The following is a 15,734-nucleotide window of genomic DNA, read 5'->3' on the forward strand; positions in this document are numbered from 1 at the left end:
GCTATTGGTGGATAATTATGACGGAAAACAATTTGTAAAGCGAATGTGTTCGCTATATGTCATCCTTGTTCGTTATATGTCACTCTTGCTCTTTATGTATCATCCTTGTTCGTTATGTGTCACATTAGTGTTCTAGGAAGAAAGGCTGTGCTCTACTTTCCAATCTATTTTTATTAAAAATATTTAAGTAAATATATTACAATTATTTAATGAAAATAAGAAAATACCCCCTCTCCATTTGGATTTAATGAAAATAGTTTCAAAGTAAAAAAAAAAATATATATATATATATATATATATATATATATATATATATATATATATATATATGAAAGAATCAAAATCTAATTTTCAAGAACAAATTACAATTTTTAGTGTTTGATAAAAATTTTCGCTTCCAAAATATTAGCTTTTTCTTCAAAATAAAATCCCATAAATTTGACAATGTCTTATTATTATTAGAACTTTCATTTTTGAGATTTTTTTTCCATTTTGAAGAATTTTGAAAATAGCCAATTTTAGGACTTCAATAAATTCTCACAAATTTCTACAAATTTATCTTTTTATTACTTTATTGCGATTTCCAAGCTTAATTTGCTACCCATCCAAGACCACAATGTAGAATTGATTGGAATCTTAGGATCACTAATATTTACAAGAAAAATATATATTTATAGATACTTAGGACCATCTATAGAAGATTTATAGATTGATGGACCGATATAGTGAACTTATGTTTCCAACTAGTTGGGCCAATGACTCTAGCCATATGCAGTGGATAGGCTACTTAAGATGTGATAGATAGATGAATTAATGGATAGACGGATGAATGAAAACGATATAAATCTCGGATGAAGGTCACTATCATAACTTTGTTTGTATTTTTGATAAACAAAACAACTTTTTTTTATACATATATATGCTTTTTTTTTTTTTTAGCATCTTAGCTTACGAGGAGTTTTTCTTAGGTTGCTTAGTGATCATTGAGATTTTTTAGTCGTTAAACAGTTGGCCAACGTAATTGGTTCATGTTTTTGGGGATTGGTAAACGTCCAATCTGAGCCCTTGTTAGCAATTTGGAATGCAACAAATTAAAATCCAATATGTGAAAATTTTGAGTTCTATTCGATTTAGGTTGCAAAAACCCGATAAAAAATTCAGTAAATGAAAAATATGCAGCATATGATTGTACGTGTAGTATACGCTCAACCTCAAAAATCCGTTCTCTTAGGTTGCCCCCATGTGGGTAAAATCTTAGCTCCACCCCTGTGCATTTCAGGACTTATGGAAGCTAATGGACTAGGGCATAAAATGAGTGGGACCACCAAGGCCAGATCTAAATATGGATGTTAGGAATTTTTACATGCTTTGAATTCGTTTAGGATCCAATTTGAATCCTACTAACTAAGATCAAAATTCATAGAATTTCACCAATTATCCACAATATCAGTATAAGGGCGCAATTTAAAATTCTCAATTGAATTCATAATTGACATTAATGACTTGAGTTTCGACTTGTAAACATTCTTACGGATTTTGAGCCACCGAGCCGCTCTAGGCTCACCATGATTGAGGAAATTTGGATTTGGTCGCAATGTTGGCAAATGCTCCCAAGCCCACAGCAACATAACTTGAAATGGTGCCTGGCACTATGATGCAACTCATTACAACTACTTCTACTTGTAGTAGTAATTGAAAATATATGTCGCTTCAACACTCTCAAGTCTCTGTAGATGCTCGCAAGGACTGCCGATGCTAGAGCTACCCGTGTTGCCTGAGACAAATGTATGGCAATTGGAAATATTTTCTCGCTCATAATTTCTTCAGGGTAGGTAGGAAGGACATACCTTGACAATCGCAATGAAAGAAACCCAACATGTTCTAACTCACTATTGCTATCTATGAAATGTTTCATCCATGCTAAGTGTGATGCTTTCCCCTTGTGGATTTCGAAACTTTCTTATGCTCTTCTATTCATTTTTGTTCAATAGCTGATAAGTCTTCTATAAGAGGATTAGTCAATGGTTCTCCGAGGACCGAAAACCCTCCAAGAACATACATATCTTCAAGTGTCAATGTTGCTTCTCCCCATGGAAATACAAAGGAGTTTGTCTCAGGACACCAAAACTCTGTTAACCCAAAGTATTAACTTAATGAGCATGTATGATAAGTGTGAAATGCCAGGAACAACGATCAAAGATTCACATCAACATATACAAACACATGTTGAACCCAAAATAAATAAAAATGACTAACATAGTAGTGAGTGATGAACAAAATAATTATTCACGAATGAATTGGGAAAGCCAACAGAAAGATTCGATTCTGACTTCGTAGAGCCGGTGCTGCTGCTGCTGCCTGCGCGTAGGGCCGTCCCCCACTCCCGTCCCGGGGCGCTAAGGGGCTTTTGTTTTTGGAACAGAAGAAAGCAAAAACAATTCCTGTTGTAGCGGCGAGCGAAATGAGAGCAGCCTAAAATGTGAAAACGGGTAACACTAGCACAATGCTTGATGTTACAAGCATACAAAAGGGAGGGCTTTATATAGAAAAGTTTTTTCTTGAAATTTCAAAGCAACAAAATAATACATTGATTATAAAAGATGTTATTGTCTATCAAATCTTTTTTATTAATAATTTTATTGTCTCTTGATTGTACTACCATTGAACCAAATAGGTAACTTTCAATAAAGTTCCTTTTATGTTTTTTCCTAAACATTGTACCTCACCCATAATTAATATGATACATTAATTCTAACAAATTTTACAACTTGCCAAATCTTTTTTATTAATATATTCATTTCTTCTGTTTGCAATTTGCAACATACATTGGATCAAAGAAATAATTTTCAATAATTTTTCTTCTTTTGTTTTCCCTACATACATGATATACAACCAAAATAATCAATATGCACATTAATTCCAAGAGATTTTACAACTTGTCAAATCTTTTTCTATTATCAAATCTACTTTCTTTCTATTTATATCAATATCATATGTTTAACCATTCATATAACCTTCAATAAGTTTTCATTTTTGTTTTCTCTTGTTTAATATACATGCACATAATTAATTATAATAGATTTTAAGGAAAATCATTCTAAAAAATCACTGCTAAAAGTACTACCGATGTTAAAGAAAAATCATACTCAAATATGGTTTATTAATATACTCCAATGCACATAAAATCGTTGCTAAAAGTACTACCGACAGTTAAAGAAAATGCCATAAAAAGTGGTGTCGGCAAAGGATTTTGTGGTGGCCACCGCTAAATTGACATTTTTACTGGTGTTTCTACAGCTGCCATTAGATTTTTAGAAAGAAAAAAAAAAAAAAGCCTCTGGCGAGCTTATTTTTCTGCCGCTATAGATCTTTTATTTTTTTTAAAAAAAATTATAATATTTTCCCTACACCCTTCATTTACGAACCTGTAAAGATTCTTAGAGAAAGAGAGAGAGATTCCGCTCTTCAATACCTCGATCTCATTTTTTCAAAGCTTTAAACCAACATAAATTAGAGGAAAATGCTGGAATGACACAAACGGAGACACAAAGGTGACAAAAATGATGTGGTGGCATGCACACAACTGTAGTATTTCGAGAAAAACATCTACGATAATGTGTGCAACACCACATCATTTTGTCACCTTTATGTCTCCATTTGTGTGACCCCCACAATGTGAAAAAGCCCAAATTTGATGGTCTTGAGTCGTCAAATTTCATAAAATTCGACGGACTAAGAGTTCGAATTGACGTCGAATTTTTCATTGTCAAAATTTTTTTTTCAACGGGTTGAAACTGTCAAATTAATAAAGAATGAGAGAAATTTGACAGCTCTAAGTTGTCAAATGTGGGAACATAAAAATTTTTGATGGTCCTAGACTGTCAAAATTTAGTTTCTAAATTTCGTTGGCCTTGGCCCGTCAATATTTTTTTTAGAATTTTTCTAATTTTCACGTAGTGCCCAACACGATTCTTAGAACGTCTGAAGTCATGCAAAAATTAAACCAAATATTAAGTGGGAAATAATCATTTGACGGTATTTCTAATATAAGAAAATCTTTTGAGGGCATTTTTGATGAGAAATTCAATTTTCAAGGTGTATTAGTATTTAATGCGCCCATCGTGTGCCCTTAGGGCACTTGTTAACAAAATCCTTCTTATAACATAAACAAAGAATTAACTCAATGAACTTTGCAAACCCAACCATCATAAATTAATCCTATTTATCTTTCCTTTTATTTTCTCTCACTACAATTAATTGGTATCATATCAGTTTTTGTGAACACAATTTTGTATAATTTTTGGAGAATTGAACACAAAGGGACAGATAACTTACATGCACAAAGAGTACTTATTTTGAATTTCCATTCTTGGGTCACATAAAACAAAAATGTCACTCACCATAAGACCTCAAATTAGTCGAAGTGCGTCCCCTTTATGATCCATTCTAAAACTACTAAAATGCAACTCAAAGAAAGATTATCAAAATTTAATTATTGAACGCAAGAACTAGATAGAAACCATGGTTTTAAAACTTGGTTTCACATTTTGTCTTGTCCATGCCAGATATCGAGTCGTCTCAGACGAGTTTTTTCGATACTTTTGAAATGTCTCGCTCAAACAAATCAAAAATAAACGTGGGGTTTTATCTCGTCCAAAAAATTGAGTTGTCCGTCCGTCTCTTCCATGCCTAATATTAAGACAACTTGGACGATACATCTTGGTCTTGGACAAGTTTTGAAACCATGATAGAAACACACTTTTAATATAGAATACAGACTCTGAATAAAATCAAATGCAGGAACAAGATTTATTTAACACACCCTAATTTGAAATTGGCAAATCACATTCTAAGACACGTACTCTAGATCAATCTTGATCAACTGAAGATAAATTACCTGAATTATGACCAAATACAGAAACATGCCATTAATCTCCTTGTTCTAGGCATTGGGAATGCGAACACATCATTTAGCCAAAACTGAATACATTAATTGTATTAGCAAAAATTGGGGCTTCCTGTTTAAATCCCTTCAAACATAAAACTGAATATATTAAAATTTTAAACCATTGAGGTCCAATTTGAAAAAAAAAATATTACCATATGTTTAAATCAATTATTAAATGATAACATGACTAATAAAAATTAAGGTTTTGTACTTAAATTTTCAAGAAAAGTGAAATTGAATATATGTAAATGTCCAAACACAAGACTATGTAAATTGAATATAAATGTAATTATTTATTAAGCAATTTCCTTCTCTCTTTTTTATGGTAACTCCCTAATCATCTTCACAAAAGGTCACTTGATAATATGAGAACTGTTGGATAAAATTATAATTCTTATAATCTAAGCAAACTAGCTAAATAAGATTGGGAGACCCAACCATCTCAAATCAAATCTACTCCTTTTTTTTTTTCTTTTCTTTTTCTATATTATTTTTAGCTATTAAAATTCATTAGGATTATATAACTTTGTCTGAACAGATCCTTATCAAGTTTGGCACAGATTTAAATATTCATCCAATGAACTAGAAATCGGCAACCCCTTAGGATTGTCGATAAAAAAAAAAATATCCATGAAATCCCTCTTGCAGAACTTAGAACTTCATCTACTTTCAAAGGTGAAGCGGGTGATATTAAATCTGCACCTAAGCTCCATGGAAGGTCCCACCAACCAGCAATATCATTCAATTTCTACCAATTCCACTCAGGCCGAATCCAAGAATTAAATTAATTTTCCATCTAAAAAATAGGACACCAATTACACCAACATTGTGTTTAAGTTTATTTTACAAGATTGTAATTATATAAACCATGAATTTGAATTCTCCACAAAGTACATAATTATTGTAAAACATCTTAATTGTTATCCTAATTTTATTTTTTGGTAAGTATAAATTCATTAATAAAAAGAAAAAGTGCAATGATCGGTTGAGGTGACCAACCGAAACAAAAGATCAACAATCACATAAGGACGCGAAACGATAAACAAACTCCTCGAAGAATATCTCTCTATAATCGGGATAAAGTTTACACCAAAAATATAGCAGCCATAAAACATTCAACACAATATCTCTAGAAGAAGGATTAGCCCTTTTGAATATCGTATTGTTCTTTTCCATCCAAATCCCCCAGGTCATTATAAATGGAAGTAAATTTTAAAGGACTTTCTTTCTCCCCGAAAACAAGGTAGAATCCCAACCCTCAACATAGACAATGTCGAATTTGGGTTGACCCAATACCCTTTGAACAGTTGCAGAAAATGAGACCATTTCCAAAGAATACCCTTTGAACAAATTAAATAATAATATTCACAATGGATTAATATAAGGTATTTGATACAGAGATGTGTTTTGTAATCTCCAAATTACATCAATTGGAGGGTTAACCTCTTCCATAAGGTGATCTTCAGGTGCCTTGCTTCATAGTGTTGACAAACCATTTATCTCAAAAATCCATTTAATGGGGAAATGTGCAACTATGAATATAAGAGGGTCACCGATTGAATTGGAGGCATGATACGTGAGCACATGACATCCGAGAGTGAAGACAGATAACACAACACTTAACACTAAAATTCCTTCGAGGAGACTTGGATTTGTGACCTATACAAACCTATCACTCTGATAACATGTTGACAAACCATTTATCCCAAAAGATCGATCTGAAAGAGAATTGTGCAATTATGAATGTAAGAGAGTCACAGGTCGAATTAGGTCACATTATATGAGCTAGTTACACCTGGGGGTGGGGGTGGGGGTGGGGGTGGGGGTGGATAACACAACACTCAACACATAGAACATCATGTGGTTAAGAGGAAAAGCTTGAATTTTTGTTCTTTTTGTTAGGCAAGCAAGATTAGTGGTCAAGAATTAGTAGGTGACAATGGGTTTTGAACTGAGGTCGAGATAGCGACACATATACTACCAGACATTAACCAGCTAAGCAAGTCGACACCTTCCAAACATTCTTGATAGTAATTAGTAGTTGAACACGGGCTTTGAACTCAGTTCATGGTATCAAAACTCATATGTTTTAACCGACTTTGCAGACTTTGTATCATTTTACATGAGAAAATAGTCCCCAAAATAAGGGTGTGTAGAAAAAGTTTGGAATCAAAAAGCTTGGTTACGGGCTTCAACAATTCGAGTGTTCATGAGCACATCATGAAAAATGAACATGTGTAGATCAGTAAACCATCAAACCAAGAGCATGTTAGAGTCATCACCGACTCAAACATTGTATAATCGGTCGTTTATTTCCTAGTTAGATTATGATTTTATCCCAAATGGGAGATTAAGTTAGATTAGGATTTATTTAATGGTTTAGTTCAAATAAAATCTGTGATAATCAACAGTGAAATACAACTTGAAGAGAGAGAATCAACAGTGATATGTAACGCAGCACAATTTATCTATTATTTTGAAACTAATCCAGGGATGCAATTTCAAGTTTAATCTTATTTTGCCAATTGATTTCTACAACATAGAATATAAATTTCAAAATCTAAGATAGACAGTCAAAAGTAGGTCCAATTCTAATGTAAGAATGTCACGGCTGTATCCCGCTTCATGCATACTTGACAGATCTCATCAAATGACAAAAATGCCCTTGTAATCTTATTTATCCAATGTCAATGGATTTGAATCCGGATTGGATCAAGTAGATTTGGTATTTTAGGGCGTCACTCTAATTCTTTGAGAGTGAATCCTCCAATTCACTCACCTACTCTCAAAAGTTGAACTTTTATCAGATGGGATTTTTATTAGTCTCGGTATTAGATCTAAATTCGATTCATTAACAATCAGATCAGATCCCGATAAGGCCAGACCCAATTTTATATGCAAAATCTAGTTAAAATTCAAATATTACAACAAATCTTTATTATTATAATGAGGAAAGGCAGTTTGATACATGTGCATTTGCACATACCACCTTCTAGTATATAATATAATTTATATACTTTCTAACGTTTTATGAGATCAGGTCCTTATAGGATTGCAACATGGTTGATCTATAGATCGGATCTAATAAGATATTGAAATCCAAATCTTATCGGATCAGATCAGATCAGATTTGCTCCAAATACAAATGGGATGCTGCATCAAGATCTGCCATGACCATGCAATAGATCTTTATTAGAGAAGAAAATTGATCCCCTAAGCTTATTTAAGGTGTGGAGTGCGGATGGTTCCTTTGATCTTCTTGTTTGGCTCAAACTGATCTAAGCCCAAAGATTGAAGAAGCCAAAATTATAAAAGTATCATATCATATATAATTAAATTCTGCCAATTACTAACATGTTTTTAACTCTTCAAACTACTAGCTCAACTAACTTAACTATATATCTCAACCTACATCCCCCTTATTATTTATAAAAGATGTCAAAAGAAGGACGACAAAATCCGTGATTTAGGAACAAATCAGCATTTGCCTTGTACATGGCTTCGGTGAGGTGAACTCCATCCCAATTGATGAATTGGGTAGGATTTGAACAAGGTTTTGATGCTGATTGTGAGCCACAAAAAGCAGAGAAATCGAAGTTGTAAGGACTACTACTTGACCCACAACACGCCTTGAAAGGCTCCGTGAACCCGTATCTTTGCTTGTTAATCATTATCGTTCGAAAAGCATTCCAATAGTCGATGTAAGATATGATGGCATCAGGGTATCGTTTCCTAAGATCTTGTAGCTTGGCTTGAAGGATGGAATTGTGATTGTAGCTTTGCTTATTTGCACTCGCGACACAGCCAACGTCGTCTCTGTCGTTCGGGGGAGATAGTGACAAGGCTAGAGATAGGCATCCGGTCATTGGCAAACCTTGGACGATAATTTTCTTTGCTCCCATATTTAGTAATGCCTGTCAAGCCAACCATTGCAAAGATGCTTCTTGATGGGCATATTGATTGAAATCGTATATATATATTAAGTTGAATGAGATATATATGAAAAAACGTTTGTGTAATATCTGTCTTCTTTGAGAGACTAATAAAATGACATAAATAACCTTGTTGTCAACTTCTAACAAAAAATTAGGTATTCAATTCATCATCTTCAACTTGTTATAGAAAACCGCTTTTCCTAAAAAAAAAAATTCTCCCTCTCCTACATCCTTAAAAATCTTATCTTGCTCTTGAAGATTGGAGCAGAGAATATGAAGATTGAAAACGAGGGTAAAATGTTTTATCCCAGATATTGAAGATGAGGGTATTTCGATCATTTTAAATTAGTATTTCAAAGATAACTAAGGTCAAGTATTCATCATAATTTCCATGAAATGCCCAAATCAGCCAAAAATGTTTGAATATTGGATTTAAAATTGTTAGTATTAGTTGGGACCAAAAGAATACCACATGTCTCGTGGATGGTTTATCATAAAATTGCTATCTACCGAAAGAGTAACTCCAAAGCAAATAGGCATATCTACAGGCAAATTTGTCAGGGGCTTTATTGTGGAGAGTGATTTTGCATATTCAACGGGTCTTCACTCCAATTGTATTAGTCAAAATAACTCTCCACAAATTCCACTATAGTAAAATATTTCACAATTGCCACCATTTTTTATCATCAACAAGTAGAGAGAGAGAGAGAAATTCACTCTCTTTTTTTGTTTCTCTATTTTCAAAATATTTCAAATTAGAGAGAAAGAGTCCAAGTGTGTTGGAGTGCTTTCGAAGGACTCTTGCTATGTGAAATGACAGTCGAGAGAAAATACAGAGTCTAAACCCTATAGCATGAAATTGATCTAGGAGGGCAACGTTTCTCTCACAGTCACAATGAACTAGAAAGAAAGGGTGGGTCCTAGTTGATAACTCATGTAGCAATCCATCAATTTTCTTTTTCATCTAACTCACCTTTGTATATCATAAATGAGAGAGAGAGAGAGAGAGAGGGGGAAGGTGGACCGTTGGATTGTGACCCCAAGTTTTTTTCCACCAACACCTCATAATCGACCAGTTTGATGTTTGCACGTTATATTCAAACCAACCGTTAACTATCTATCCTAGGGAAAGATGGGTCCACTAAGTTAGGTGGTGTTTGTTACCGCTTCAAAACGCGGAGTTTCGTACGTTTGCGGTGAAAAACTGAGGTTCGTTGTCTAATTATCGTTTGGTAAAAACAGCGTTAAGAATTTGCGGTGTGAAATTGCGTTTGGAAACGCAAATTTGAGAAGCGGAATATAGCCGCTTTTTTATTCGCGTTTGCGGGCGACTGATTTACCGAATAAACGGTTCGTGTGTAAATACATTTTTACCCCTGCCCCTTCTCTCTATTCACTTCGACATAACCCTCAATCGACTGAACCTGTCGATCTCAGCTCTCTCTCTCGAACACTTCTCTCGATCTCACCTCTCTCTCTCTCTCTGTTTTAGTTTCTTCTCTTCTCTGTCGAGAAACATCTCAGACAGCTCGCACACGGTCTTACCTCTCTCTCTGTCGCACACCGCTCGATCTCACCTCTCCCTCTCTCACACTTCTCTCTCTCTCTCTCTCTCTCTCTCTCTCTCTCTCACGGTCTCTCTCTGCTTATTCTCTGTCGAGGACCATCTCACACAGCTCGCACAGATCTGCGTGAACCACAGATCTCGCTGTCGCAAAGCAGTCTCTCTCTCTCTCTGTTGAGCCTCCCACACATCTGCGTGAACCAAGGAGTTCGATCGTCTCTTCTCTCTCGACAAACAGCCGAATCAAGGGATTTGTGGTTCGATTTTTCTAACCCTATAAACATGAAAATTTCTGATTTTTTTTGTATAAATTTTAGGGTCACTTGATTATAGTTTTGTTATTTAATCTCTTCTCTGTCGACAAACAAACGAGATTTTTTGTTCGATTTTTGTAACCCTATAAACATGGAAATTTCAGAATTTTTTTTTTTATCAATTTTAGGGTCTACGTGATTATAATTTCAGAATTATTTTTTATCAATTTTTTTTAATTTGAATCGATTTTTATAACCCTATCAACATGACAGCAAACTAGGGGTGTCAATTGGGTACCCATTTAATCATAGCCAGGACTAGAAACTTCAGAAAAAATGGTGAACTCAACAGTAAAAAGTGGTGAGTGGTGAGTTTGAAAGTAAAAAAATGTGAACTCGACAATAAGTAAAAAAGCGTCGAGTTCGATAGTAAATATTATGAATTTGACAATATGAGGGACCATAAGAAAGCCTTGGGAGAAAAATCTATAGTTTTAAAACTCATCTTAGTCAACATTCATCATATGTCTCCTAGAGATTAATCATTTGGAAATCCCTACTTTTGAGTACTTTCCAACTTTTGAACTTCTTGTTGTTAAATTCTGCTCAATCAGATAGGATTGATTCATTATGTGAGATCAATATTTTATTTTACATGGATATCCATCTTTTCCTGATTGCTAAGGATTGATTCATTATGTGAGATCAAAATTCTGATCAATATTGATGTATTGACATATTTATACAAATTATTTTTTGTGCATCTCATATGTATTGGGAGTCTTTAATTCTCCATTATTAATGAAATCAAATGGAAAACAAATTTTATCTTCTTTCATAATGTTTGCAGTGACAAGCCCAACATTGACATAGAAGGAAACCAAAATTATCGATCGATCTTCGTTAGCACTTAACCCCCATATAGAAAATTCTGGTTCTGCCCCTGATTTGTTACAAGTTTTTACATCAAATGATTCCGTAGTTACTAGGAAATAACCTTCATATGTGTAAACCATTTCAATAATTCCTAAATTTGTAACTTTTTCTCACATATGAGTACACATTTGCACAAGTAAGAACCTCTTTTGTCTATTTATTTTTTATTTCTAAAAGTGTGACCCACTGACTTTTGGCTGATCACGTATAGTATAGTATGAATCAATCCCATCTCAGCCATTCGTTTGATGGTGAACCATAAACCATATTTTTTGCTAGTATTTTGATTATAATTAATTTTAAGAAAATGAGAACCATATTTTGATTATAATTAATTTTAAGAAGTTATGTGGATGTGTTATGTATATATGATGTGATGTGGATATGTTATGTATATATTATGTAATGTGAATGTTGAATTGCGTATTATGCAGGTATTTTGTTTATCAGGAAAATTTCATATGTCCATTTTTAAGAGGAGATGCTGCCGAAATTTTTGTAGAATTATAAATTTTTTTATAATTTTTTTTTTAATTATAAATATTTTAAAATTAATACAATTATTTTTAAAAAATTTTATATAATTTTATTTTATTTATATATATTTAGTGTAATTATATATTTATAAGGGTATTCTGGTAATTTTTTATGCATTTTGAGTGTTCTATCAACCTTAAGGGTGTTCTGGTCATTTTACCCTAAACAGCAGATTCTAGAAGCTGTATCAAACAATAATTACCAGATTCTGGTCAACAGCACAACACTTTTACGAAGCTGTAACAAACAAGCTTTTCAGTGTTTCAGCTTCTGACAGCAGATTCTGACAGCAGATTCTGACAGCAGAAGCTGACAGCAGATTCTGGCAGCTGAATCAAACGGGGCCTTAGTAAGTATTTTACCCCTAATAAGGATCGTTGGGCTCATCTTGTGACATCTAAAAACATAATCCCGTGCTTCTGGATTGTAAAGGATAAAATTCTATAAACTTTGAATAATAAAAAATATTCAAAAAAAAGTTATTCTACACGATTGAATTTTAATTTTAAATTTTGAAATTAGGTAAAAATTCAGTAACTATCCATTTTCAAAACCTTGGATCAAACCCTAAAAAAAGAACTTTTTGAAAAATAAAAATAAAATTGGATCTGAGTTTTTTCACGAAATTAAGAGGGTGGTTGTAGTGTTGGATTGCTAAACTAAATACTTTACCTGATTAACTTAGTGAGGAAAAAGGTCTTACTAAGCCTCATCCACCCATCGTTAAAAGACCTCGAGATACTAAAACAAGACATCAAGATTTGTTACACATCTCAAGGTCATGTTTTATACATCTCGAGGTCTTGAGCAAAACGACGGCTTAAAATCTTCACTAAGTTACCAAGGAAACATTTTAAAATGTTTCTCTTCACAAATATTACTAATTTGAACTGTTAAAGATTGAGTCATAAAAAATGCTCAACTGACGTGGCATATGCATAGAATTATAGATTTGTTTCCTCGAGATAAACGAGGAAAAAGTCTATCGTTCTGTGCACATTCCACGTAAGTTGAGCATATTTGAGTATCATTTGTTTTAGTCAGGTTATCATTAGTCTAACAACGTACCTCCAAGAAATCGCTTTCACTCTTGATTGCAAGGTCTTGTACAGTTGTGCTCGAAACAGAGGACCCAATGATGTACGCATAATCGTTCCCACCAATCTCTCCAATCCAAAACAAAGCTCCATCCATCAACGCTTTGCATTCTTTCGAAGCCCTAATCGTCCTCCATCGACATCCACGATCTTCCAAGAACTTGTTGAACCAATCAAGCTGACTTCGAATCGATCGAAATTTGAAACTAATCGTAATGTTATTCTTAACGAAGAAATCAGGATCGATAGCTGTAGATCCAGAAACAGCGAAATTGATTCCATGAGAGATATTCGCTTTTGAATCAAGGTAAGGTGGAAGGTACGGTAGAGATAGGGTTTCAGTTACGAAATCGATTACTAGCCGTCCATCTGAGAGTCGATTGGCTGGATGATGGAAGAAGGTGATTCCGTACGGTGGGTTTGATTTAGTGTTGCCTGTGTCGGTGTATGAATCACCGAATGCGTATATCTTTGAGATACGAGTTGAAGATGAAACTGATGAAATGGAGAAGATGGTAATGGTGAGGAAGGTGAGGGTAATTTTGGAAGAGAGAGAAGTTTTGGAGGCCATTGTTTTGTGGTCTGGAATCGATGTAGAGTGTCGTCAAGGGTGGTTATATATGTATGACAAATATGTCCATAATATGTAAATTAAATGATTAGGGAGTGTTGTATATTTATGGATACTTTTGAGGGAGCCATTCTAGTTTTGATCAAAATTTTGGTACAACCCTTTCCTTTGATAACACGTGGCATCTCCTTAAGTGTCTCATAAGCCAATAAAATAATCAAAATACCCTCATACTCATCTTCTTGTCAAAATTACTTGAATTTTTAAATGGCCACACCAAAAAAAAAATTAATTTATGAAAAATGCTAAAATGACTTGAAATAACATTGGACTCCGCATTGAGAGTGGATTTGAGAACAGGATTGTCAATGGGTCGGTTCCACACATACCCAGAATCAGAACCTAATAAAATATCAATTCTGATTCTTATTGATTTTGGTTTCGAGTATAAGAACTTTAGAACTAGGATCAACCTAAAAAATACTCAATATCGTACCTATTAAGATAGATTATGTTTTTTTTTAATGAAAAAAAATAATAAATAAGTATTTATAAAGCTAATAATTTAACTTGTAATTCCTCAATTGAAAGTTAAGATTAATAATAAATTCTTCAAGCAAATCAAACTTTTGATAATAAAATTTTAAAAATTTATAAGATGAACCATTTATTTACATATTGTTGATAAAAATATGAAAAATGAATCCCGGTACATGTAGATAAAAGGTAAAAACTTAAAAGACTTCACATTTTCTATATACTTCAATTTTACTTCAATTGCATTTACTTTAAGATGTCTCTTTTTAAGTATTTAATTAGACTACTAATTTTACAATAATGTTATAAATTTATTAGTTAGTTACCCCAAGGAAACCCAATTTTTATCGGGTCCTCAAGATAGCTACTCAGAATTGGACCCAAAAATGACTGGGTCAAAATTGGTAAACCCAAAACCGACTAATCAGTTTCAAGTACATCGGGTAATCTCGTAATTGGGTATCCATTGACACCCTTACTTGAGTGAGCATAAAATAATATATGCTTTTTCTTAAGATACAAGTGTTATGCACTTGAAAAAATTCAATGGTTCTTTACACATAGTGCTACTTCAAGTGTTATTTCCAATCACTGAAGAGGCTCAAAAAATAAAAATTACACTTATCTTCGACTTCAAGATTCTATCTCCTTCAACCTTTAAACTTCAATAGCAAGATAGGATTTTTGGGGAGATTGAAGATGGTGGATTTTTAGTTAAATAAAATCAATGGCTTAAGGCTAGAGATTGGCGACTGGGTTTAAAATGTTAAAAGAGTCGCCTTAGATCTTAAAAACAATAGGTTTAAAAAAAATCAAGGATTTTTGGGTTTTAAATCATAATTCAATAGTATAGATGCCTTTAGTAATATTTTTGTTAGTCTCTCACTAAAGACTGGGGTCAAACAATATGACATGATTTTGAAAACCTAGATGTATCTCTAATTTTCACCAAAATCTGAGGGGTACCTCAAAATTATCCTATTATTGATTGTAACATTCCCTTAAATTCGAAATGAATAGGTTTAGGCGTGGGCGGTGAGGATGAAGAACAGAGGTAGAGTTATTTGCTCAACCACAACAAGAAAACAGTTGGACTGAAGTTGAATGTGAAGTTTAGGGTAAATGCATAGAATGGATCGGTGGGAGTTTGGTAGGATTTTAATGCTTGTTCACAATTCTCACCAGCTTGCACGGTGACTTAAATTGAAAGTAGGGTTGTGAATGGATCGGGTACGGATCCGATAGGTATTGATGTGATATGGATTTTTTCATTGGATTGGATCTATCATTTTCACGTTCGGATTTGATTTGATGACATGCATTGTTTTGGATCCGAGCCAAAAAATCAATATTTT

The 15,734-nt window shown here is 33.6% G+C and overlaps 1 protein-coding gene across 1 annotated transcript; it reads right to left on the minus strand.

Moving 5' to 3' along the window:
* Positions 1-8,253: 8,253 nt before the first annotated feature.
* On the minus strand, positions 8,254-13,869 carry LOC147405496 (GDSL esterase/lipase At3g48460-like). Its single transcript, XM_086433250.1, has 2 exons — positions 13,243-13,869; positions 8,254-8,862 (listed from the first exon to the last, which is right to left on the minus strand). The coding sequence occupies exons 1-2, from the start codon at positions 13,840-13,842 to the stop codon at positions 8,371-8,373; spliced, it is 1,092 nt and encodes a 363-aa protein (XP_086289376.1). The 5' UTR covers positions 13,843-13,869; the 3' UTR covers positions 8,254-8,370.
* Between the last annotated feature and the right edge of the window lie 1,865 nt (positions 13,870-15,734).

The sequence above is a fragment of the Akebia trifoliata genome, chromosome 3, assembly GCF_017979445.1.
Source record: "Akebia trifoliata isolate Shusen 1 chromosome 3, ASM1797944v1, whole genome shotgun sequence".
In the NCBI taxonomy this organism is placed as follows: domain Eukaryota; kingdom Viridiplantae; phylum Streptophyta; class Magnoliopsida; order Ranunculales; family Lardizabalaceae; genus Akebia; species Akebia trifoliata.